Raw genomic sequence first — 26,675 nt, forward strand, 5'->3', positions numbered from 1 at the left:
AAATATGCTAAGATATGGGTAAAAAGTGGCATAATAATGATGAGTTTTGGTCAATTGAGATATGGGCAATAGATTGATATGAAATTGGGGAATGTATAAAACATGAGGAAGAGTGACCGATTTGGATAAAGCTACTGAGCCCAATTTGGTTTTGTGAATTTGACAACCATTTGGCAGCCACACTGAGCTAGTAGAGGTAGTCAAGGACCTTGTGTCTTGCAACAACAAAGAATTACAAGTCATATTTTCACTTTCCCCTATATCAGCTATCCAATTTGTGGCACAAATTGTGTCAATATTACCAGTCATATTTGAAATTGGTTTAGTAGGAGATTGCCCCGCAGGTCCACCGCCATAGTTTCAGTATCTTCGCATATTGGGTAGCAGTAAAAATTGGAGTATTTGTGGTGATTTCTGGATTAAATTTCTCCACATGTGCTTTAGCAGCCATGTGCACATCATGATGGCCCCTCCGTTCCTTGGGTGATCTATTAGGCCCTCAAAACTGTTGAGATTTATACAAACGGTGAATTGGTGGATAACCGAGAGTTTATAGCAATTGTCTTTAGAATGACCAGTCCAATGGCAACAGTCACGTGTAATCACATTTGGCTTATGTTCATCCACTTTATTTTGGGACGAATAAAAAACTGAAGCTAGAGATTCAATGGCCAATAGTAATCGATGTGACTCTTCGTGAGATACAACTGAAAGAGCTTGTCCAACAGTCCGTAGTGGATCCATCATCAAAATCTGGCTTCGAACATGTATGTCACTATCATTTAATCCCATAAAAAAATGGAGCAACTTTTGTTGCTTCATGATAAATATACTTACAGGCAGTACCACACGCATAGGAGGGAAGAGTAACCAACAATGCATATTCATCCAGAGTTGATTGAGTTGAAAATAGTATGTAGAAATGGAGAGATTACCTTGGTGTAATCCTCCGATATCCCTGTGGATCACAAAAATTTGAGATCAATTGACTTTATCAAATTGATATTTCAAGTCCTTCCAAACAACCGATGCATAAGTAGAGTACACAATTACCCCAAATATCTCTTTAGAAACCGTATTCATGATCCACGATAACACGACCGCATTACACCGTTCTTATTGGCTCAGCGTAAGATTTATTGCTACTGGACATTTACAAATTCCACCGATAAAAGGCCAACTTATTTTTTGCACGCGACGCAATCAACATTGCACGACTCCATGCTCCATAATTCTCAACACCAGTCAACTGCTCATTGATAATGTTTATACTTGGAGTATCAGAAGGTTGAATCGACAAAGGATCACTGAAATTGCTGAGTGTAGTGACCCGTACCGGAATCACCTACTAAGCAATCCTTACGCATGCAATTAAATCTTAAATAACAATAATCAAGTAAATCAGCGGATACATAGTACAAATCACAAATCTGAAATATCAGTCTAAAATGATTCTTAGGTAAAACCAAATCAAATAACAGTGTATCAAACCAAACCAAAATAAAAAAATCCACTAAACTAGATAGTCAGAAATCTAAATGGAACTGCTTCTCGCCTCGGGGCTCACTCCTGCCTACATCATCCAACCTGAGGCATGCCCCGCGGAATGAGGTATCCAAGATGAAAACACAAGGAAGTGAGCGCTAATTCCTAGTACAATAAATATGAGTACACAAACCTATATGTGCAAAAATGACATGGATTGGGTAACTGGATCGATGAGAAACTCATGCTCAGACTAAAGGTGCCAAAGTGTCTAGTGTCACTCGAAAATACCCCTCTGGACTACGTACTAGCATAACAACTGGATGTTTATTGGGAAATATATTGAAAACATCACAGCACTTCGTGCCCGTCGGCCATGTGACTCATGATGTCCAATCGTCCGCATACTAGGGCGAGCGGCCCTGCTATACTATGGCTATCTCGAAGGATATGTCTCAACGTGATAAATGATCATGTGTCATATGAACAGTAGATATATGCATATCATGGCAGATAAAATGCAACACATAAGAATGCATACTCAGTTGGATATCTCAGTCAGTACTTACGTATCTCTATAGGTCAAGTCTAGGTGAACAGCCTAGTATCCAAGTCTATAATCAAATGTATACCATATCACTTAAATCATACTAAAAGCCTTAACTAGAATAATAACTAATCATTGAAGCTAATTAGAGTCTAGCAATATACTTGTGTTCGTATTCAGTCCTTTGATGATGATTGCTCTAAACTCAAGGCACAACAATGCTACGATCTCGGTAGCGCTTCGTCACCGCCGAGCCCTTGAGTATGATGCCCGGAACCCTTAAAACTAACTAGAAACGAGAGAGAAAGCTTGAGAATGTGTGAGGAAAGTGAAGCTCTCGGCCCCTATTTTTAGAGATCAATCGGAACCACCGATCCCCATTCGGAGCTTCCGAACGCACTTCGGAACATCCGAGCTCTAGCCATCGAACGTGTGTCTATGATTGGACAACTCAATGCTGCCGACACAGTTCGGAGCTTCCGAACTTAGTCAAGTCCAATCACCAATCAAAACTCATACCCTGTCAAACTGCAAGGACATCGGAGCTTTAGATATGTAGTTCGGTGCTTCCGAACTACTCGGTACATCCGATCTTCAACAATGGCTTCCGATCAAGTCCGGTTCTTCCGAACCGCTCTTCGGAGTTTTTGAACTGACCCAACACAAGAAATCCTTGGAACCATTTTCGATTATTCTGAATCCGATTTTCAACTTCTTAAACCCAATTGAGGACCTCTTAACCATGTTTTAACTAATTAAACATGATTAGTCAGTTGATTAGCTTAATCCGAAATATGGTTCCTACACTGAGACTCCCCATAGATTAGCAACAATCGAGAAGAATCACAACCACATTCATAAGATAAAACGCAATTCCAGTGAAAGTATCGCAATTAATCAGCGAATTGCATACACACAGCGATGCAAAATTCGAAAGTGATGCCCTAGATTTTGGGCTCTAGATATAATGTTCAAGTGTTTAGAGGGCGGAGGAATGAACTCAGTTTATTATTGAAATGAGCTTTAAAAGTGTTGTTGCAAATACAATGCTATATACACTCTTCGCACACTAACTGTATAAGCGTGAATCATAAAAGACACTTTTAATAGAAAAACAAAAATGCTGACTTATTATATATAACCAACACCAAGAGGAGAATATGCCAAGTGAGAGCGAGATGACTTCATGTATAAATAATTTAAAGGTATTTTAGGGTTTAGTCTATGCTAGTGTCCATGTGCTGCATCCAACGGCCCAATTTTTTTGTATTTTAGATGTTCATGTGAACATCTCAAATGCAAAAAATGTGGGCCGTTGGATCTCCATTCGGGCACTGCCCGAATGAGTTAGCATAGACTAAACCTTATTTTACATTACTCGTATAAAAACGTGGACATTCACAGCTATCATCGCATGGAGTACAAAACATAGAGAAAATGTGTCTGCTATTCATTGAGAGTTAACAACAATCTTGAAATTTCATAAGAATAGTATGTACAATTTTCTCTTTATAAAAAAAAAAAGATATATGACCATAAATGTGTCCCAACAGCTCATGGCGTTGAATAAAAGTTTTAACTCAATGTTGTGAAGGTTATTTGAACCTGCATGAAAAGCTCGTGCTTAGAATAGATTCATTCGCACTTCAAGTACTATTATTTGTAACATCAAAGCGAATACAAAAGGAGTGACAGTGTGACACTAATATGATGATCAAACAAAATGAACCAAAAGTAACTACTCAAGCCATCCGATAAAAATGTAGGATTTTAGTTTACAACATAATCATGGAGCTCATAAATCCCAACATATAGAAGATGTTATTACATGCCGGTAAATTATATTATTGAAGAAAGAGCAAATATAACTGCATCATAATAAATTAGTTCAGATATCTTTGAAAACAGCAAACAAATCTCCTTGGATGTAATCGTTATCAACCAAGCTGACCAAGTAATAAGTGCTCTGAACCTGCATTTACAATCCAGAAAGGATTAGAAAAATGAAGTACCAAAACGATTTTTTTTTCAAAGGCAAGTACCAAAACTATTTCGGATTCAAACAAGGTATACTATAATGAACATAATAGACCTCTTCAAGTAATTTTCGAGATGGATCGGTTTCTGGATAGTGTCTAGCCCATCCCCTTGACCATATTTCAAATGCTTCATCCTTCCACACCATAAAGCTTGCAGGATCCACAACAGTTGGTTGAATAATCTCCTTTGCAGGAAAAACCCCCCATGTCACCGCATTCACTTCAGTTTTTCCGATATTAGAAATCCAACTACTTCCATCTTTATTTACAGCCATGTAGGTAAGAGATGGGAAGCCGTCTTTGCATCTGTCAACTAGAGCATTCAACTTTTTTGGGGAACAGAAAAATTCCAAGTAAGCCTTCTGGTAAACATACCCACCAGGGCCACCCCATCCTGGAATTAAAATCATAATCAAATAAACAGAAACAAGTACATGTCTGACTAGAAACATGACCTGAACAGGAGAATCATGCACTACCCAACATACATTCAAAAATCTCAAAACCCAATCAACAATGTTGAAAACCTGTCCTTACAAATCACCCAACATAAAATGAATGAAAGTGAATGTCGGGCTTATATTTTCAGGAAGAGGTGAGGCAGCTCAACCTCAACTTACATATGCTAGTTAACCACCATAAAGACCTCACCAGATGGCAATAAACTGGGAGCATGGGAGGAAGTCAATACTGGTGTCTTGACTAATAACTTTTATGGAGCCAAGCATCGGAAAAACTTTACGGTTCAGAAACGGCAAGAAATATGGGTGGTTGCGCTACAGTTGTATATACTTGAACATAAGCGATACATCCCAACGTTTGGAGTTCAAGTACAAGATTATAAACACTCAAGGCATTGATTATCATCAGTACTACAATACCCTCAGGGAGCTTTGGTAATGAGCGATATATTCAAAACTTTCTCCACAATTAGACGCATAAATTTAGGTTGATAGAACGGGATACTTCTTAAAATACATGAAGAACTAACAAATCTGGAGCAGAAAAAAGAAAATTTTGGAGAAAATTCGAGCCCTACTTGAGAATGGAACTCGAAATATTGTAGATCCTCCAGAAAATCAGAGAGTTGCAGAGAGAGTGCATGTTAAGAGTTACATATAAAGCAAATGAGACTGAGTTCTACAAGACATGACTGATTATAAACAGTTTAACTCAAATATAAAATATTTACCATGAAGGGACTTTTCACATCAATTTAACGTTATACACAAATAAGGTCTTCTCATCTTCACAACAAATTTACATGGGAGAGTCCATCAACTTGCTGTAAACTTAATGAACGGTGATTTGGAGGAGTAAGTGTTAACGAGTGTTCCTCTTGGATTTAGATCAGAAAAGATAAAGAAGAGTGGATTTAAAATTCCCTCTATGAACTCAAAATCTACAAAAGCGAGGTTTCATTGATACAAGCAGATTTGCATGCTAAATCCAGAAGCTCAATTGTGAGAACTGAAGCACATCCTTCGGAGATTGAGAGAAGTTAAACTAGTATCATTTCTGAACAAGAATATATTCTTTGACTTGTTTAAAGAGACTGAAAAATTAGACTAGGAAACCCCCTTGACATAAAACAGGAAGTGGGAGTTCAATGAAAAAGATCCTCCAATAGTTAAAATAATACCGATGGCTAGCTGGAAGGCTTATTTGTCTATCACTCACTAAACTGGAATCTCTTCAACGAGCTTGGTGAGCCAATTGATGCATTCTCCAGCACAGCAACACCGGAACTATCTCAAACAAATTCTATGGAAAGTACTAATGCTTAAACAAAGAAAGAGGACTACTAAAGCCCTTGTAGATGTCAGAAGCATCAAAGGATGGACATTTTTTTGGAAAAGTTTTATTTTTTATTACCAACAATCACCATGACGACGCCAGGTTAAATTATTACAATCTTCACTCCCTCTCTCTTCCAGTCTTCTCAGTTCCCACATCTAACCATACAAATCCCACACCAATTACACCATCTTCATCTCAGCTACGGATGAAATCAAATTAAGTCAGATAAAAAAATATTCAATCCATACCCAAAAATTATCAAACTAGAGCCAAGCTAGAACATACTCAAATAAAATTTGAGCCGAATTCCACCCCCAATTATTTGTTCGATAACATGCGAACTACTCACGAACTTTCATATATTTATCAATTTGTTATAAATTATATGAAGTGGAAGACCAGATCAGTAGACAGTTCTCCTCGCCCGTGACTCACAATGTCCTTCAACAAGCAAACGAAGTCAAGGCGAAGTTCAAGCAATTGCTTAATAGAGCTTGATAAAGGAGTTTAAACCAAATGAATTGAGCTCGATTTTGGACGTCAAGTCAAGCCAAATTGAACCCAAGTCAGCTTGTTAGGCTCGAGCTGATAAATAAAATTCAAGCTCGGGATGAAATATGAAAAAATGGCTGTTGTTCTACATGATTTGATTCATTTGCATCTGAGCCTCCCTAGACAACCTATTGTCACCTCCCTCACCAAACAAAGAGACATCATTATATCTCCCTACTTCTTAACAGCCAAACTCACAGCAAAAGCTGCAGAAGTCTGCAATCCAACCACATTCAGAACAGCAATTGTCACCAGTAATTGGGATGACAAATATGACTTATCTCAGTCCAAAACCCATGGAGATCAAAAGAACAAAGATACTCCATGAGGCAGTTTAACAGAGATCACATACAAGAGAACATAAACCACATGCGACCAGAGTACATTTAAAAATGATTGATGATTTTTCAGGAATGTATGTTCACATGCAGTAACTCTTAGAACTACAAATTCACGTGGTCAAAGCGACAAGTAAAAGACTTGAGATTACCTACGGAAGGGGAATCAGATTTAGCTCCATTAACAGCTGGTTGGCTGTTGATAGTTAGAAAACCATTCATGTTAATGTTTCCAAGCTGTTCATTAATGATTTTTGTCTCTGGCTGAAGTCCATCTAATTCAGACCATGGACTACTTCTCAGCTTCCCGAGGCAGTATTTCATAAATTTCTGATTATTTAAAAGTTCATGAGGACTGAGCTTTCAACAACTGAATTCTTGAAATAATGAGCTGTCAGCAAATGGCTTACCTCATGAATATCTTCAACATCATTCAAAGGACCAGCCCATTCTTCGGAAAGTTTCTTATCACGTGAACGTGGCCGCATGAACTGTCAAGAATGTTAAACGCTGTCATTTGACATAGCATCATCTTTTAAGAAACACGGAAGTTAAAAGCATAGCCATCAAATCGCATGAAGAAACGACATAGATATCATTACAAGAATAAGAATGATAAATTCAGAATGAGATTTTGTGCATTGTCCATTCTTCTATTGAGTTAGGTTTTATACTTTCAAGTTTTAACTATTTTTTCTTCCCAAGCAAAGTCCATCGTCGGGATGGCTATATAACTGTAAAGACAACTTTACAAATTCATCCTTCTTATCCCTCTCATCCTTTGGTTAAGGGTTTTTTTGGCATCACATTTGGCACAATAGGGTGATTACTCTAATTGTCTCTCATTTAATAGAGTACCATGGATTGCAGCAGCAGGATTGTGACAAAAAAACAATCCACTTCAATAAATCGCTCAAGATTTTTAATAGGTACGAAACAGCAGGTGATGTTAATTAAACGGGGACTCAGTCAAATCACCTGCATTTCCCTTTTCAGGGGCTGTAAGATGAATGACTGCCCATACTGGGACCGGGATCATGTGGGTGATACTGACCTTAACTTTAAGTTAACCATACCAAAACATCATGCCAAAAATTACTAAAATCACCAATCGATTAAGCATAATCAAAACACCTTTTTGTTTACATTAATTTATTCATCGAAATACTGGTGATTTATAAGCGTTTGAGTTTTTTTGAAGAAAATCATTTCCAAATACCGTTGAGAGTTATTTCTAGGGTACATTTTATTGTTTGAACAAGTGGCAATGCCACTACCTGTTAGGAGCTTGAATCGCCTTCAAATAATTTTCGAGGTACTGTTGGAAGAAAAATTACTGTTAAATAAGAAGTGTGGCTTTGGGCTCCAAGAAATAGATTACCTGAGCCATATTATATCTGTTCATGGGGTGGCAGTGGATAAGCGAAAGGTGGAGAGTGTCAAGCTTCACCGAAGCTGGTGAACATTGAGGGGGTGAGGGGATTTTTGGGTTTAACAGGATATCATCGAAAGTTTATACCGGATTATGGAAAGATTGCAAAACCCTTAACAGAGTTGCTGAAAAAGAACAAGTTTGGTTGGGGAAACAAGGCAATGATGGCTTTTGAAGAACTAAAGGGACATATTAGTTCTGCTCCTATCCTAAGGTTGCCAGCAAGGACATAAATGAGCCGAGCTGAGCCGAACAGTATCGGGCTCGAGCTCGGTTCGAACTTTTGTCACGAGGCTCTGGCTCGGCTTGTTTTATATATATAAAGGCTCGAGCTCGGTTCATTAATAGCTAGTTTATCACATGTAACGAGTCTGACACGAATTCGGTTTGTTAAGCGAGTTCATTTTAAGGTACGTTAAGATAGCTTGTTTTCATGTTTGTTAAGCGAGCTCGAAAACGAGCTCACTCAAGTTTGACTTTTATTCGAATTCGTTAAAAATAGAATTGAGCTCGAGCATACAATAGAATGTATCTCCAAAAATTAATAAAAAAGAGCAAATTCCTTCATAAATAACCAAAACAGCAAACCTAAAAACGAAAAAAACATAAACACAACCTATCATTGAACATACCAAAATAATGCATCCAACTTTCAAATACAAAAAGAAATAAACCCACCATAAAATCCATTATGAATATCTCACAACACAACAAGTGAGCTTGCGAACCAGCAAATCGAGCCGAGCTCAAGCTCGCAAGCCTATTAACGAACATTTTCTCGAGCGCACGAGCCAAATATCTTTAAGCTCAAGCTCGGTTCGATAAAATTGTCGATCTCGAAATCAATATCGGGCTCGGCTCGATAAGCTTAATGAACGAACTCGGTTCGATATAATCGAGCCGAGCTCGAGCTCCGAGCCTTTTAAAGAACATTTTTTCAAGCGCACGAGCCAAATATCCTTAAGCTCGAGCTCGGTTCAATAAAATTGTCGAGCTCGAAATCAATCTCGGGCTCGACTTGATAAGCTTAACGAACCAATTCGAACGAGCTTTTTACCGAGCCGAGCTCCAATTAACTCACAAACATTTTCGTTCATTTACATCCCTAGTTGTCAGACTTCAATCAAGAATTTATCATTGAGTTTGATGCATAAGAGAGAGGGATAAGGGCGGTGCTCTCGCAAGAAGGGAGGCCCAACGCATTTGAAAGTAAGGCTTTGGCAGATAGGAGGGCAATGGCCAAATCGATTTATGAGACAGAAATGATGGCATTGGTGTTGGCAATACAACACTGAAGACGTTGTTTATTGGGTTGAAAATTAGTGGGTCACAACGGACCTCAAATCGCTAAAAAATTACTACAGCACATAACCACTCCCAATCAACAATATTGGTTGGCGAAATTAATGGGATATGAGTTTGAGTCAAATACAAGGTGGGAGTGAGCAATGGGGCAGCAGATGCCTTGTCTAGAAGGGATGGTGAGGTGGAGTTGAAAAGTCTCTCGGCACCAATATGGTTAGAATGTGAAGGCGTGAACCAGGTAGTGCCGGATGATCCTTCCTTGAAGCCAATGCTCAAGAAACTGAGATACACATTGGGGCATTGGGCCCATATTCACTGATCAATTGGAGATTATTGTACAAGGGCAGATTAATGCTGGCTAAAGGGACGAAATGGGTCGGTAAGGTGTTAGAAGAATGTCATATTACCTCAACTGGTGGACATTCAGGGACGTTGCGAACATTAATGCGAGTAGCAAACAATTTCTACTGGGTGGGAATAAAAAATATGTAGTTAGGATGGTGGCTGAATGTGAGATATGTCAGAAACATAGGTACCAAGCCTTTAAGCCCGTTCGGCTGTTACAACCACTTCCAATCCCAGGAGCTACATGGGATGATATATCGATGGATTTCATTGTGGGGTTGGCTAAATTGAGGGTTACGAGGCAATTGATGGTGGAGGTCGATAGGCTGTCCAAGTACAGCCACTTCATTTTGCTCAAGCATCCATTTAATGCCAAGGGAGTAACGGACAGCTTTATGAAAGATGTGGTTTGCTTGCATGGAGTTCCACGATCCATTGTTAGTGACCATGATCCGGTGTTCATGAGTGCCTTCTCGTCTGAACTATTCAGATTGCATGGAACGAAGTTAGCAATGAGTTTGGCGTATCAACCCTAGTCGGATGGCCAAACTGAATTGATAAATTGGTGCATTGAGACCTATCTGCAATGCTTCTCATCTGAACAAGAGAGTGGGCTAATTGGGTTCACTGGGCTGAGTTTGGATACCCTTTGAGGTGGTTTATGGGAGAAAGTGCCCAGTGTTGAACATAATTTCTACTAGGGAAGACTAAAGTGGTAGCTGCTGGACAAGAACTAAATGATCGAGATGAGGTGTTGAGACAACTCAAGTATAATTTGCTAAAGAACGCGGCAGAGTATGACAAAGCATGCCAACGCCGGAAGAGAAGACGTGTCATTTCAAGTGGGTGATACGATATTTTTGAAATTAAGGCAACATAGACAACCATCACTGTGTCGCAGAGTATTCCAAAAATTGGCTCCTCGATATTATGGTCCATTCGAAGTGCGGGGAAAAGTGGACAGCGTGGCATATAGATTGCAATTACTGGCCGAGTCACATGTACACCCTGTGTTCCATGTATCCTTAAAAAAAGAAATGCATGCGGGCAAACAGTCACAGGACTTACCAAAGGGATTGGAAGCAGACTTCATCATGGGCTATGAACCAAGAGAGGTTTTATCTACCGGGTATAAGAAAGCAGGCAAGGAAGAAAAACTACAAGTGCTCGTTGAATGGAAGAAATGGCCTGCGGACGAGGCAACATGGGAAGATGCTGCAAAAGTCTCAACTCAATTTCCAAACTATAGCCATGAGGACAAGGCAAATGTTGAGGGGGAGGGTATAGTTAGGGGCTTTGAAAATCATCCAAAGCCCAATATAAAGTTTGTTTACACTAGAAGGCCTAAGAGGCTCATTTAGGAACTCACGTGGTAAAGGGAATATCGACGGCGGGCGAAGAGTTGGTTAGGCAGTTCATTCGTTTATTCATTGTGCTGCACTAGCTTTGCTAGGGACTTTACAGAGATCTATCTAGGAAAATATTTTCTAAAATTTTATTTACATTTTAGCCAATTTGAATCAATATCTCACTATATTGTCCTATGTTTGTTGTTTCCATTCGAATCAAAGAACCAGCTTATCACTACCACTTTAAAAGGATAATATCAGTAGAGGCTGTAAAAAACTGGTATGGCTCAAGTTTAAGAGATTTGGTCATCTGTCCATGTTTTTTGATAAACTAATCTTCTCAGCACAAAATTGCAGATATCCAACCTCGATCAGTATTTGCCTTATTTTTCTGATTTCCTACCAATTCCTCAACATAAAGAGCACCGACAGTTCAGAAATAAGATGTAAGAACAATGAGCACATCGTCACGCTTGTTTTATAGACTACACACACCAAAATCTCAACTGTGGATGTTCTTGATCGCACATATCCACTAATAATCACAAACAAATGTATCTTTCTCTTGGGAAAAATTCCATATCAATAAAAACATGCATCAAAGATGAAACTACCAGCCAAAATCAGGATATCGAGGGAAAATAGTATTAAAAACCACCAACTGGGATGTTGTTAAAGTCTTCACATGAGAGCATCAAGATAATTGCTGAATTGCATCAAAAAAGGAGAACGAAAAATAGCCCAGGTGATAGCAACTGGACTAGAACTAAAGAAAACATATGACTAAATGAGTAGTGCATGCCTGGTAATCACTGAGTGCTCCATATGATGCATTTCTGGAGTCTCCCCATCGACCATGTGGGTATTGGTCCCAGCCGATAGTTCGGGTAATGTAGCTTTTAGGACGGTTAGCCCTGCCAATTATCAGCCACAACAATTGAGAAGAATAAAACAGCATTTATAAACCACAGAGTTGAGGTAAAATGACAGGAGCCTGGATTAGGCTTCCATATAACACACTTACCAGAATATTGGACGTACATCTTCTTTCACACGGAAAATATTTGCGGGACGCCTCCACGGCAAGGATCTTGAAACCTTAGACTCCTCGATCAGCCCAAGATTCTGCACGAGCAAGTTTAAACAAGCGTCATTCAATTCAATCGATCACAATAGTGGTACTTTCATGTGGCGAAACTGCAAAAAGTAAGCTCAAAACAAACCATCAAGATTGCCAATGCAGATTTTTCCATGTTTAAGGTATAGAGATGCAAAGTTCTGATCCCACTAGCCATAATCTTCTTGCACATTTCTGTGCCAAGGTGAATTCCGTATGCCCTGACAGCTTCTTCATTGTCCTTGATAGGTTCCAAGGCGGCCATAATCTCAGGCGGAATCTGTGATACAACATGAAATAAATATCATGCTTAAATGAGTGTTCAAGAGTAGGGAGCTTACAACAATGTCAGAAAAGAACCACACATTTGTACAAGGAAACAACAATTTTCATATAGAAACTATAATTTCAAATCAGTTATTCGATACATAAACAAATCAAGTTTCAATGCTTTATATCTTGCAAAAATTAGATGACAATACATGATGCTTATCCCTAAAGTTACAATCGCTGGTAAAAACTAAAAATCAATTTCGATGACAATATTAGCAAGATTTTGGATGAGTTGCAAAGACATGGCACATGTAAACCCCGACCCTTTACCCCAAATAAATATTTTAAACTTCTTTTGTGAGTTTTGAACCTTTCCAAATCGTTTAATTAAAGCTTACAGTAGTATGCTACATTTAGCTACAAAATACTTTGAAGCTTTCTGTAACTTTGTGACATCCTTTTTTTAGCATTGCCTCCAATTTATTAAGAATAAACCAGTTATCATCATGGCCATGATTGATTTAATTCATCAGAATTCAAATGTTCTTCGGAAAACTACACACTATGGCTTTTGAAATCAATTTCTTAAACATACAAATATCTTGAGGTGAGATAAAATTGGGGTAATCAGTTAAACAAATAGATGGAGACACGTCCAAATAATGATTAATGAAAGATAGTTCTTCGAGTGTTACAGATAGAATTGATGTCAGGGGTAAGTTTTGAGATCCTATGTACATGAAGTACCACACAATCCTTTTTTTAAATAGCAATAAAATTTATTTATATAAAGTATCATGCATTCCTTTTTTACTATAGGACAAGAAAATCTGTTTTTAACTTCAAAAATAAGATATTGAACAAGAAGAGTTATCGAATATCTTTAGGGCTTTAAATGATTATAGCACGATTCATAGGAACACAAATTATCAACCAACATTTCGTACTATCCTCCGCTGCTCACTTCCCTAGGTGATATACAGACCCCTTATGCTTTACGTGCACATAACAGCTTCTGTCAGGTCTAACTATTGGTAAACAGCTAGGACAGAAATGAGTATAAATAAAGAGGAACCAGTAGCACTTTTTCACCGACACAATGTTAAGTTCTAGTCTTATCGTGTTATGTTATTTTTTAAAGGAACCTTGATCACATGCCTTGTCTATGCGCCTCTTATAGAACTGATCAACTCAGAAAATTGTTTTTACAAATCCGAAATTGCGTTTTTGACTTTGTCACTCGCCCCTCTTTCTTTTAGTTTGTGTTCCAGATATTCCGCTCCGTAAAGTTGGTTCCGACTTATGAATTCATTGATTAAATTCAGATAGAGCAGAACTGGTTAGAGAAGTCTGTCTTTGTTTAAGCTTCTTTCTGTTTATTCGACTATTCAACTTGTCTGTCTCTCTTGTTATCATGATTTCTAATGATGCTTCCATTGTTAATAACAATAGTTTTCGGTTGTTTTGATGCAGTAATATGAGGCTGTGTCTCCAAATTCAATCCAGGATTTGTAGACACCGCAATGCCATGCCAAGAAATGGGGGTCTAATGGTACTATTTAGCCTTCTTCATGCATGCCTGTAACTATGAATGCAAAGAAGGATGAGTTAAATAGAGTTGGATTTTTTAATGAAACCATGCTCAAAATATGAGTGCAAGTGACTCTCAAAACCCTATCCTTATCCTTTAGAACCCTCTGGTTCAACTTCTACTTTGTTATTAGCATTGTTAACAAGTTCAAAGTTCAAACTGACTATAAAGGGGCTATAATGCCACACCAGAATGCGAAAGCTATTTAGGTTTGATATATCTATCTGATCAATTATTATTATTATTAAAGAATAAAAGCATCTAAAAATTCGGGAAGAATATCTGAATCATAGGAAAATCTGTAACTCTTCTAAACATTTACTTGCTAAATTTTATGTCTTATGATAAGTAGCACACGCCATATAGGTGTGTTTCTCAACATTGAAATAATATGCAGAGTCGGGGATTATTATGTAAAAAAAACAAAAATAGAGCTTTCTCAGAAGAATGGCAAATTCATTACCCATATTTGTCTCCATCACATTTTTCTGTATAATGGCAACACCTAAATGAACTTTTCCGGTTATTCCACTAGTATTTTATGGTCCTGAGTTATGGATCACACTCTATGGGGTGACTTACAGGCTGATCATTGAGAATCATCATGTTTTAAATTTGAAGTTGGGGATTTATTTGAAGCAAATCTTGGATGTAATCTGGGTAGGACGGGTAAAATCTTTTGGGTCGAGTTTGTTCATTGAGTTTGTCGGATGGTTTGGTTGGAGAGAAACACGAAAATTTTTTATAATGTGGAAGAATCCGATGGCAGTTGCGGGGGCAAGATAAAATTCATGGTCTCGTTTTGGAGCTCAAAGACTAAGGAGTTCATAGACTTTTCGATTAAAGATTTGTATAAGGACTGGAATCTTATATTATGCTAAGTTGACTCGGGCTTTTATCTCTTTTTTTGTGGACCTCTCATCCATTTTTTGTAATTATTAACTCTTATATCTTTATAAATATATTTCTTTTCCTATCCCAAAAAAAAAAATCTTCAATAGGTGATTTCTTTGTATTGCACCGGGACAAGCATAATTTGGCCCATTACAAGCACATATGAAGCTTCTTGTAGTAAATTTCAGTTCTATGTGCAGGAGACGATTTTCTATGCCCTCATGAACACTCAAAGGGTATTTTCGTGTGTGTGTGTGTGTGTGTATATATATATTATATTATTAAAAATATATATATAAATATATAAAAATCCCAAGAACCAATAAAAACTATGGATGATAACAACTTAGGAATCCACCAACTATGAAGCAATCAAACAGAAAGATCTTAGGCTCTTCCACTGTGCATCACATACCTTAGTTTTGCAAAATCCAGTCATGCGGAGGAACCCCTTGTAATTATTTATGGGCATAATACCTGGCACAATGGGACACTTTATTCCAATTTGACGGCAGTCATTGACAAATTTGAGGAAGATATCTGTGTCATAAAAGAGTTGAGTTACAATGACTTCACCACCGGCGTCAATCTGCAAAGGAACATCACAATCTGCATGAAAACTTGACCCGATATCATGATATTGAGATAATCTGATCCAATCATATATATACTAGTAAGAAAATAAATTTGCGTTTAGAACCTTTTCCTTGAGATAAGAAAGTTCGTTCTGATATGCCTCAAGAGGTGCCATTCCATCGACAATGACATCAGGATGTCCCTCTGGATGGATCAAAGAAAGGGCACGGTTAATAAATTTACAGATATTCAGAGCGCTAGCAACGTCATGTTTTTCAAAAAAGCAAAGAGATAGCTTCACTCAGTACATAATTCAAACATAGCAGCAGTGACTGACTCGAGTAAAGTTATCAATGAGCTCTAAATAGTCTTGTGTGATTAATGCACTTACTAAAACAGTGATGAGTTATTTAATGTTTGAACGAGTAAAAGAAGAACACATAGCTATTTGTGGAAAGCAATCAAGTGGAGGAGTAAGAGAAACCTGGGTAACCGGCAACAGTAATTCCAAAGTAGTCCTCATATTTGGATCTGATATGCCTAACCTGAAAACAAACCAACAAACAGAAACACAATTAATTATAGACGGATCCAGAGAATTCGACACATAAGAAGAAGATAATTGAAGAAATGAAGGAATTACAAGATCGAGAGCGCAGGCAAAACCACCCTCGACTTGGACGAACTTGTCCTGGCCGTGAGGAGGATCACCACGGAGAGCGAGTACATTCTGAATGCCATTAGCCTTGATGGTAGCCAGGGCGTGATCGATCTTCTCCACAGGCATGTTGGTACACGTAAGATGCATCATTGTCTCCACGCACACCATGTTCTGCATGCGATTGGAGATCTCAAGCGTGAGATCCGCAGTGGATCCGCCAGCCCCCCAGGTAATGTCGCAGAATGCAGGGTTGTGAGCCACCATTCGCTCCATCCGCTCGAACAGGTTGTCCACACCATCCTCCGTCTTGGGAGGGAAGAACTCGAACGAGAACACAACCTTATCCGTGTTTCCATTAGCGGGAAACGCCTCCCGGATCTTCTCGATCACCTTCATCCCAAAAAACAAAAAACAAAGAATCCGGATCAAAATGGGATCGAATGAAGGATCTTGCTATCAATGTATGTATGTGTATATAGGATGGAGTTAGGTGAGATAGTGAGCTGCAACCAAACTAGCGTGCCCTATATCATATGTGCTGGATGAGGGGGATCAGATCGTGCGACGAAAGTGAGATCCATAGGCGTCGGTTAGGTTGGCCCACACGGCCTTATTACCTACCATATCTTTTCCTATTTAAAGAAATTTTTTATTTTATATCAAAATTATTTTGTTAAAAAAAATGTGAAATCCGGAACTTGGCCAATTAAGAAAGATTTTGGGCTTCTATGTTGAAATCCGGAACTTGGCCAAACGGAGTGTTGGATAAGGCCTTCGGGTCATAATGCATCTCCACATGACGGCGTGTTAAATAAGGCTAGATAGGTTCGCGACCAGCGCGCGTAGGCCCGCGGGCCTGGAGAATTATTATTTTATTTTTATTTTTATTGTGATATATATATTTTTTAATAAAAGTTGTGAATTTTTTTGTATTAATTATTTTATATAAAATTTACACGTATGAAATCAATAATTAAATTTTTTTATTAATATGTTTCTATTGATATTTATTTATGAAATAAATTTTATAATTAATTATAATGATTTTTATTTATTTTTATTTGTAGTGAGCCAACTCGCGGGCCGGCCCGCCTAACCCGCAACCCACCTTGCGTTGGATTGGGTTGAGGATTTACAGCCCGTCGGGATGGTGGTTGGTGGGTCGGCCCGCCTTCGACCCGTCAAAAAGTGGGTTTTAGGTGGGCCAGCCCACCCCGCTATGGGTTGGCCCGTTTGACAGCTCTAGATAAGGCATTCGGGTCATAATGTCCCGCCACTTGAGGTTTGACAGAGTGTTGGATAAGGCCTTCGGGTCATAATGTCTCTCCAACCTGGATATCTTTGTATAATGCTTGATCAAACGACTATTTATAAAGTTGAAGAAAGTTTCTTGAGCCACAGGTCACAAGAAAATAAATAAATTTTATGTGGATAAGGTGTATCCCTTTGTGATGTGTTTGGTGTGTGTTGAGATTGTATTCTTTTGCGATGCGTTTTGATAAGTGATGAGGTGTAAGGTAAAGGTTGACGTGTCTCTTTTGCGACGTGTTTGAAAGTTTGAAGGTAAAGGATGAGGATTGTGTGCTTGTGTGTGCATGCTTGAGGTTTTAAAGGTTTTAAGATTTAAAGTTGATGTTTAATGTGCACTTTAAAGTTTATAAAGTTATATATTCTTGTTATATCCGGATATTTTTTGCTGAGTCATTAGGCTCACTGGACTTTATCGATGCAGGTAATGAATATTAAGTGGTGCAGTCTGGCGAGCAGCGGTGGTCGTGTGTCGGTGCAAATCGTGACCATACTGTTTTCGCAATTATTTTAAGAAATATTTTAAGGATAATTATGATTTTATTGTGTTGTTGAGAATTGAGAAATATTTTTTTTTTTTATTATGAGTCAGTTTGTTTTTCCTGACTGCCAGAATATTTTTAAGTATGCTTGGAAAGATTTATTTAGTTAATGCAGCATTTAACTATTTTGGTTGAGTAAAGATACTGAACTTCTGCCAGTTGTTTTTAAATTATGATTTTTATTTATTCATGTTATTCCATACCCCGATTATTATTGTTATTATTAATATTATTCTAAATATCTATTAACATATTTAAAATATATATATATATATAGTCAGCAATTTTAATTATTTATTTATTTAAATTAAGAATTTTGAGGTCGTCACAAGCGTAACTTCTAGCTTTTTTATACTTTTGTTTATAAATATTTAAAAATTCTAAAAATATTTTTAAGAGTTATTCAAATGCCAAAATCTGTTTTTTTAAATAAAAATTTGAACGTATTTAAACATTTTTCTATAATTTATAGTATTTATTTTTTTCTTTATTTCTATAACAGCAACAACATGATAATTTACAATTGGACCACGAGAATATTATATATATATATATATATATATATATATATATATATATATATATATATATAGAGTTGGTTACTCTACACCACTCATTTACTATAGTGTAATGAATAATTATAGATATTAATATTTTGTTTTGTTTGATTCTTTTTTGAATAAAAAGAAGATGAATTTGGTTTGATTCAATTTTGAATAAAAGACTCGCTTGATACGTAGGATAAAATTCATTAATTGAAAAATAATATGAGAGATAAGTAACTTTTATGTAAGAATATTTAATACTTAAAATAAAATGGCACTGTGTTGATTTTTTTTTGATCGGGATTAAAATTGAATTTCTATCCCCATATTACTCTTGTCCACTATCAAATTTACGTAAGAACTATAAAAAAAAACATAAATCACATATTATTCATGTAAGGTTTGGGATTATTTAATTTAATCCGAGTATATTTAATTTGGGAATATTTAGAGTTTCGATTTAAATTCTAATATTCTTAAATTATTTAGGATTGAAATTGAATTAAAATAATGGCCGAGGACCAAATTGCAAATAGTGAATAATTGAGGGGCTAAACTGCAATTATAATTGAAGTTATCAGATTATTCTTAGATTATCAGCATGTTACGCGACTATGTATTATACAATTCAGAAAGGTTGAGCAGAGAAGCCGAGATCTTCATATTTCTTTTGTTTTTCAATTTTCAAATCGCCGTAAATTTTGATTCGATCGTCTGATTTTGATTCCGAAAAGTGTTCTGAAATCCTTAGGACGAGGGCTTCGATCTCGTGTAAGTTTTTACTTATTTCGGCATGGTTTGAAGATTGAAATGTCGCAGATATCAGATTTTATGATTTATGTATGCGTTCTTGAGGTTATATGCGTGATATATTCGAAACCGGATCGAAGGGTTTATCTTATTGTACTTAATCATGATTTCCAGCTTATATTTGGTGCCTATAGCTGCTGGTATGAAGATTATGATGATGTTTTGTTGATGAATAAAGTATTTGATAGTTAGATTTGATTTCGATATTTCGTCGGTTACCGATTTTCAGTCGCTACGCCGTCGATTCATGTTTTGAGATTGTTTTGATAGCTGATGATTGAGCTGAGACGTTCTTTGAGATGTTGTTGACGTTGTAGTATTTTTATTCTTCACTTTCAGATTAGTTTGAAGGATAACGACTCAAGAATTTGAATTCGAACCGAAGAAGACGAATTTGAGGTTTGAAGTTTTTTTGATTGAAGATATATTGATGCTTTTGAATCGATTTTGACTTGATAGAGTTGAATGAAGTTTGATATGAATGTTTTGATGTTATGTTTCAGAGTTGAAGCATTCAAAACCAATAAAATATGAAGGTATAAGACGACATTGCAAGTCAGGGATTTGAAACTCGAGAATGAAGCTTCTTGAGTTGTCCCGCCAAAATCACATACTTGTTTATCGTTTTGATTTGATTTGATGTTGTCGATCCATTTCAGGTAGTGAATCTTTGAATTCGATATGTTGTTGATATGATATGTATGGAATTGATTTATTTGCCAAGGTCTGAGACGACCTTATTTTCGAGTCAAGAATGGCTACAATGGATGGATATCCATGTCAGGATCGTTTACGAATCTTGATGGCAACGACTTTAGATGAATCAATTCATATTCGATATATGCGTTATTTTACTCTATTCTCGAGTCGATACGTTTAGAGTTGCTAGGATTTATTTAACGCTTTATATGTCGATTATACTGAGATTTTGTTCTCACCGAAGTTTATCCGACTGTTGCTTTGTTTTGTATGTGTGCATGGCAACAGAGGGGGCAGGAGCTGGTCAAAGACGACATTGACAGCTTGGGAGAGAGTGTAGCAAGTGAGAACTCGGGTTGTAGCTGAATTTGTACTGTAGAATACATCAAACTTGTTAAGAGAAGTTTAGACATGAAACACTTTTGATGTTTGGTTGAATTTTGTGAGTTTAACATCTTTGAAACGACTAGCTTGTTTTAATAATAGCATGGCTTGATGCTAGAAACTTACTACATGTATGTATGCATGTTTTCAAATTGTATAACATGTTTAGAATTCATGTTTGTTGATGAATTATGCCAAGTTTCAAGCTTTGACAGCAAAAATATATTCTACAGATTTTCTGGACTGATGGCCTGCTCGATCGGGTGAACTTGACCGATCGAGCGAGGCCTTGAGATTTGCAAAACAGAGAATTGAAACTTTGGGCTCGCTCGATCGGGTGAGTTTAACCGATCGAGCGAGGCCAAAATATGTTCAGACCCGAGAGCTGAGATTTTTAGCTCGCTCAATCGGATGAATTCAACCGATTGAGCGAGGTGCTATGTTTAAAAAAAATTAGCTCTTGGTTTTATTATTCCTTTATTGTTTGATTAATTGTTAATTGATCATTAATTGTCCTAAGATGAGATTAGCAACACGAGGTCCCCACAACAGGTGGTATCAGAGCAATAAGTTTCTCGGACTGAGAATAGATGAGCGGGGTAGATCAAGTCTTCTATTATGATTGTTTATTTATTCTTGAAGCATGTTTATTATCTGCATTGATTTACAGCTTTAAGAATTGCATGTTATTTGTTATCTGATATGATGGGGAGCATGTTGGACTGAGACTGAATCAGATTCGATCTCTTAAAAAGTCTTAATTGTGCTAATCAGAGGAAGACTGAAACCGCATTGTGTTATGATATGATGATGAATTGTGCACTAATCTGTTTGATTATCAGATATGCCTCCCCGACCAGCACCGACTACGAGACATACTTTGGCAGTGAATCAGACAGAACAGACTAATGCTGCACAGGTACCAGAAACAGCACCTAAACTAGGATAGGGTAGTACGTCTGTTGATACGATGAGTGGTGATGCAAATCCGATGGAAAAACTGCTGAAACGATTTCAGTCTGTCAATCCGCCAAAACTACAAGGCGCTGTGTGAGACCTCGGTTCTAAACATCTAATCTTGAGTTAAACAAGTAATAAGCATACAAGATACAAGACTAAAAACAAGGCAAGAATTTTTTTTTTTAAAGGGTTCGTGCGATCGAGCGCACTAAAAATGCCTCAAGTTCTTCCGGAGAAAACAAGCCTTGCGCTCGATCCTATGAACTCGTAGGATCGAGCGCACAAAAAAATATGGAATTCTCTGCCTCAACAAAATGAAGGGCCGCACTCGATCCTACGAACTCGTGCAATCGAGCGCGCCCTCTGCCCAGAAAAAAAACAGAAAACAGAACAAGGCTAACTAATTCTATTCAAAGCCATTCAATACTTCAAAACATAAACATGCATTGCAAACTCAATTACTTCAACTAGTATAAGCAGTTCTAGAGTTTAACAATCTGTTCAAAGTATAGGACGAGCCACAACAACATTCAACTAGAAGGCTCGCATAATCAATACAACATAACAACGAAGTTCGATATCTAAACATATTCCAACATAACTAGGTAAACATGCTGACACGAATTCTAAACCGAGTCTCACGACTAACACTCCCTCTTGCTGCTAACCGGGTCTTCGCTGACTTGATCCTGCCCCACCTGTTGCCAAGTACACAAACAAAACAAAGCAATAGCCGGATAAACCGGTGAGAATGACATTCCCAGTAAAAGCAACATAACACGTAATATATCAACAACATGTTATCAAGACAACATATTCAAGTCAAAGCTAATGGTATGCATGTCTTTAAAAACCAGGATATCAATTCTAATAAACAAGGGAGTGCTGCTCTGCTTTTGGGATCCCGAGGATGAGATCACGCAACGACTCACCAACTCTCCCAATCGAGGTGGTGCCACGTATCCCAATCCCCTATACTTTGGTGCGACTATGAGGAATATACTAACACTAGGTAAACTTCTACAACCTAGGCTACTCACAACATAGCCCCCAAATGTCTAACCAAAAAGGGCTATTCTGCCCGCTGAAATCAAAGTTGGCTCAATATGAATGCATAACAAAACATAAAACATAAGCCACATAACAAAAGCTCAATCAATCAACAAAATACAAGTTCCACATGCTAGAACAAGTATTGATGCAAGTATGTGATTTTAAGGGAAACTCGAGAACCAACTGTCCAGATTATGCTATCCCGCTAACGATGACTGCTTTTACCTTTCAAGGCAAGTAGATCCAACTCTGGATAAGCTACAACAAAAGATTGTATCAAAACCATACAATCTAAACAACAACAACAACAACGGCTCAAGGTAATCTCTTTACCGATCTTCGTCCAACTCTTGACGATCGACAGCTGTTAACTCTGGGCTTGACAACTCCAAATGAAACTGTTCAGATACAAAAAGATGATCAACAACGACGATCAATTTACAAGCCAAAGATCAACAACTCAAAACGGTTCAAATCCCCAAAAACTCAAACCGGCGGCGTAATGGCTATAACTGAACTAACCGGCAACGCAGACAACAGTTCAATATCGATATCAAATCGTATCAATGCTAATACAACAATAACAAGGCAATTCCAACAAATCTCAAAACCTCATTTTCGAAAATGGCTTCCAAAAATCATAACAATTCCGAACGTCGCTCTATTTCAAAACCGACAGATAATAAACGATCAAAACTCTATCAAGAACAACATACTCGAATCTCGAACGATTCTAACAACATCCAAAAAATTGAATGTATCTGATCGTAGATAAACTTACGATATAACGAAGCTCTTGCTGCAGTGATCGCTAAACTGCCTTCAGAAATAAATTCCAACGACCGGATCGAGCTCGGACTGAAATTTGGAAGCTTGAAAGTTAAAAGGGGCGGCCAACAATGGAGGGAGGCATGCAAGGAAGGTGATGAAGAATAGAATGAGTCAACTTGCCTTATAAATATCTAATAAAACCGATATTTGCATTTTAGTCCCTGAAATTTCCAAAATTTGCAAAATAGATCCTGATCAAAAACAAGTCGGCTCTCGAAATCTGTAATCTTTGATTACCTTAAATAAACTCATTTAATATAAAAATGGGGCGTTACAATTCTCCCCCTCTAAGAAGAGATTTCGTCTTCGAAATCGATAACAATCACAACTCATAAGATAGAATAAAGAACTAAAGACAGTAAGAAGAACTCACGTCATCCAAATAACTCCGAAAATCGTTGTCTCATGTCAGATTCTGTCTCCCAAGTCGCTTCCTCAACTCCGTGATGGCTCCACTGCACTTTCACCAACGGAATCAACTTGGTTCTGAGTTGCTTCTCCTTCCTATCAAGGATCTGAATTGGTCATTCAAAATAGCTCAGAGTCTCGTCTAACTCAGCTTCGTCAGGCTGAAGTATATGAGAAGGATCTGGATTATACTTCCGCAGCATAGAGACGTGAAAAACGTCGTGAAGACCAAATAATGACGGAGGAAGTGCAAGTCTGCAGGCAAGATCGCCTATCTTCTCGAGAATCTTGTACGACCCGATGAATCTCGGAGATAACTTCCCTCTCTTCCCAAATCTGACAGTGCCTCTAGAAAGAGAAATCTTAAGGAATACACGGTCTCCCTGCTCAAAACTCGGAGGTCTACGTCTGACATTCGCATACTTCGCCTGTCTATCTTGAGCTGACTTCATTCTCAACTGAATAATCTTAACTTGCTCTGCCATATCTCGAAGCATATCCGGTCCCAAATCAGGTGACTTGGACAAATCGTCCCAAAACAACGGAGATCGACACTTTTTACCGTACAAAGCCTCAAAAGGCGCCATACCGATACTCGCTTGAAAGCTATTGTTGTAGGAAAACTCAACAAGAGACAATGAATCTTGCCAACTAGTGCCAAAGTCTAGCACTACCGCTCGAAGCATATCCTCTAACGTCTGGATAGTCCGCTCTGACTATCCATCGGTCTGAGGATGATAAGTTGTACTCAGATGTAATCGAGTACCAAGTGTCTCCTGCAGACTATGCCAAAAGTGCGAAGTGAATCTAGGGTCTCGGTCTGAAACGATCGACTTTGGGACTCCATGCAATCTCACCACATTGCTAACATACAACTCAGCCATCTGATCGTGACGGTACGTCATCCTGTACGGAATAAAACAAGCAGACTTCGTCAATTGGTCGATCACTACCCAAATAACATCTCATCCTTGAACAGATCGTGGTAGCTTCGTGACAAAATCCATAGAAATGTGATCTCATTTCCATTCAGGAACAGATAGACTGTGCAATAGACTACCCGGTCGCTTCCTCTCTGCTTTTACTTGTTGAAAATTCAAACATCGAGATACAAACCTCGCAACGTCGCTCTTCATTCTCTTCCACCAGAACTGGTTCTTCAGATCGTTGTACATTGTTGCGTATTTTTGTGCCCGCAAGTGCACGGTGTCAAGTTTTAATATATGATGAGTAGAGTATCGTTCCCACGAGGATTGAAAATTTATATTCACACCAAGTCCTGTAATTAAAATAATCTCAACTTTGTTTAGAAAATCAAAGTTTAAAATTTAATAAACTAAAATAAAATAAAATAAAGAATCCATAATTTGAAGGATGGCTTTGGGCACACGATCTGAGACGGGTTCTAGATACAAGATATCACTCGATTTTCATTCATGCAAATCATATCAATTGATTATATCATATATTCCAATTTATAGGCCAAGAACCCTTAATTGTTATTTACTGCCTCTCTCAAGTGCCGAGTAAATGTTATTATTCTAATGCTAATTTCGATATCTCTATCAGAAATCAAACAACAAAATAATTTAATCAAGTTCTATGGTTCTCTTTCAATGACCTCAAAGGAACTTGTAAGCCTCTCGAACTCTACAAAAAACCTAGGTTGTGTTTTCCTATGATTCTATTCAAAATCGCCTCTCTCGAGTGCCAGATTTCAAATAAATATAACAATTCAATTATTGATCAAGTAATTGAAAGACAATCAAAGCAGGAATACACAAATAAATTGTTAAGAACAAATAATATTAGACAAAATAATAGTCAAAACATTAAACTCCAATCAAGATCCGTCAATCTCTAGAAACAACTAATAAGTTTATAATGAAATAATTAAACACATAGACATATTAAAAAATCTCATAATAAATCAAGGCAGATAATAAAAATTACAGTCCGTCCCAGATGAATTTCCTCCGTCGTGTGATTTGATTATCCCTTGTCGTTCGCTCCCACGTCTCAAATCCGTGTCCCAAGCCTACTTGAATGCGTAGTTGTGTGGTTCTGTTGTTTTCCGCTTGTTGTGTCTGTGTTGTGCGGCTCTCTTGTGTGATGTGTGTGTCTCTCCCTCTTCTAGGTCCGATTATTCTCTTTTATATATCCTTGAAGCCCGTCGAATAAAGCCCGTTAAATTGAGACTTTTAAATTTCAAAATTCTGTGGTTTTTTCGTACAGACGGCGCTGGAGCTCTAATATCGGGCGCTGGGGCGCTGATCGGCATAAAAAATTCTCGGAAAAAAAAGTCGGGCGCTGGGGCGCTGCAGCTTGTGTCCAGCGCGCAGCATTCTTGATAAAATCATATCCGGAGTTCTAGCCGTCAGATCGAGCTGAAATTTTGACAGAAGCTTCAAAACATCCTAAAATTTATTATGAATGGTGGAGATCGGATTTGGATATCTAAAAATCCCAATAAGTTTCTGAAGTTGCTTCTTCATAATTCATCATTCCCCTTCTTTTCGCTACTTTTCTTCTAATCCTTGAATCTCACAAAAACAACAACAAATATGCATAAAATCCACTCGATACATGATAAAAGCCAAGTAAAATCATATATAAATTAAGTGCATAAATTGCACTTATCAGATTCCCCCAAACTTAGATTTTTGCTAGTCTCGAGCAAAACAATAATGAGCAATATAGTGAGTCGACCTCCGAATTTTTACATTTCAAGATTCAATACACATGTCCGCTAATTTTCTCAAGAGTTCTCGTGTGTGTGTGATTCACCAATTTTGTCTATCCTCATCGCTTTCGATACACTAATGCAACAA

General features: G+C 37.6%; 1 protein-coding gene across 1 annotated transcript; it reads right to left on the bottom strand.

Annotated features, from left to right (window-relative positions):
- Window positions 1-3,756: 3,756 nt before the first annotated feature.
- LOC140874821 (probable methylenetetrahydrofolate reductase (NADH)) lies at window positions 3,757-16,874 on the bottom strand. The gene is made up of 11 exons (XM_073278246.1): window positions 16,287-16,874; window positions 16,128-16,188; window positions 15,768-15,847; window positions 15,483-15,656; window positions 12,416-12,589; window positions 12,217-12,317; window positions 11,995-12,106; window positions 7,172-7,252; window positions 6,914-7,091; window positions 4,125-4,465; window positions 3,757-4,004 (listed from the first exon to the last, which is right to left on the bottom strand). Exons 1-11 carry the CDS (start codon window positions 16,698-16,700, stop codon window positions 3,921-3,923), a joined length of 1,800 nt encoding a protein of 599 aa, XP_073134347.1. The 5' UTR covers window positions 16,701-16,874; the 3' UTR covers window positions 3,757-3,920.
- Window positions 16,875-26,675: the final 9,801 nt, after the last annotated feature.

The sequence above is a fragment of the Henckelia pumila genome, chromosome 1 (assembly GCF_033568475.1).
Source record: "Henckelia pumila isolate YLH828 chromosome 1, ASM3356847v2, whole genome shotgun sequence".
In the NCBI taxonomy this organism is placed as follows: domain Eukaryota; kingdom Viridiplantae; phylum Streptophyta; class Magnoliopsida; order Lamiales; family Gesneriaceae; genus Henckelia; species Henckelia pumila.

Coding starts and splice junctions, on each gene's coding strand:
- LOC140874821 (XM_073278246.1), bottom strand. CDS start 16,700: ATGAAGGTGATCGAGAAGATCCGGGAGGCGTTTCCCGCTAATGGAAAC. Junction 12,107..12,216: donor GATGTACGTCCAATATTCTG/GTAAGTGTGTTA, acceptor GATAATTGGCAG/GGCTAACCGTCCTAAAAGCT. Junction 4,005..4,124: donor CTCGAAAATTACTTGAAGAG/GTCTATTATGTT, acceptor TTGTAAATGCAG/GTTCAGAGCACTTATTACTT.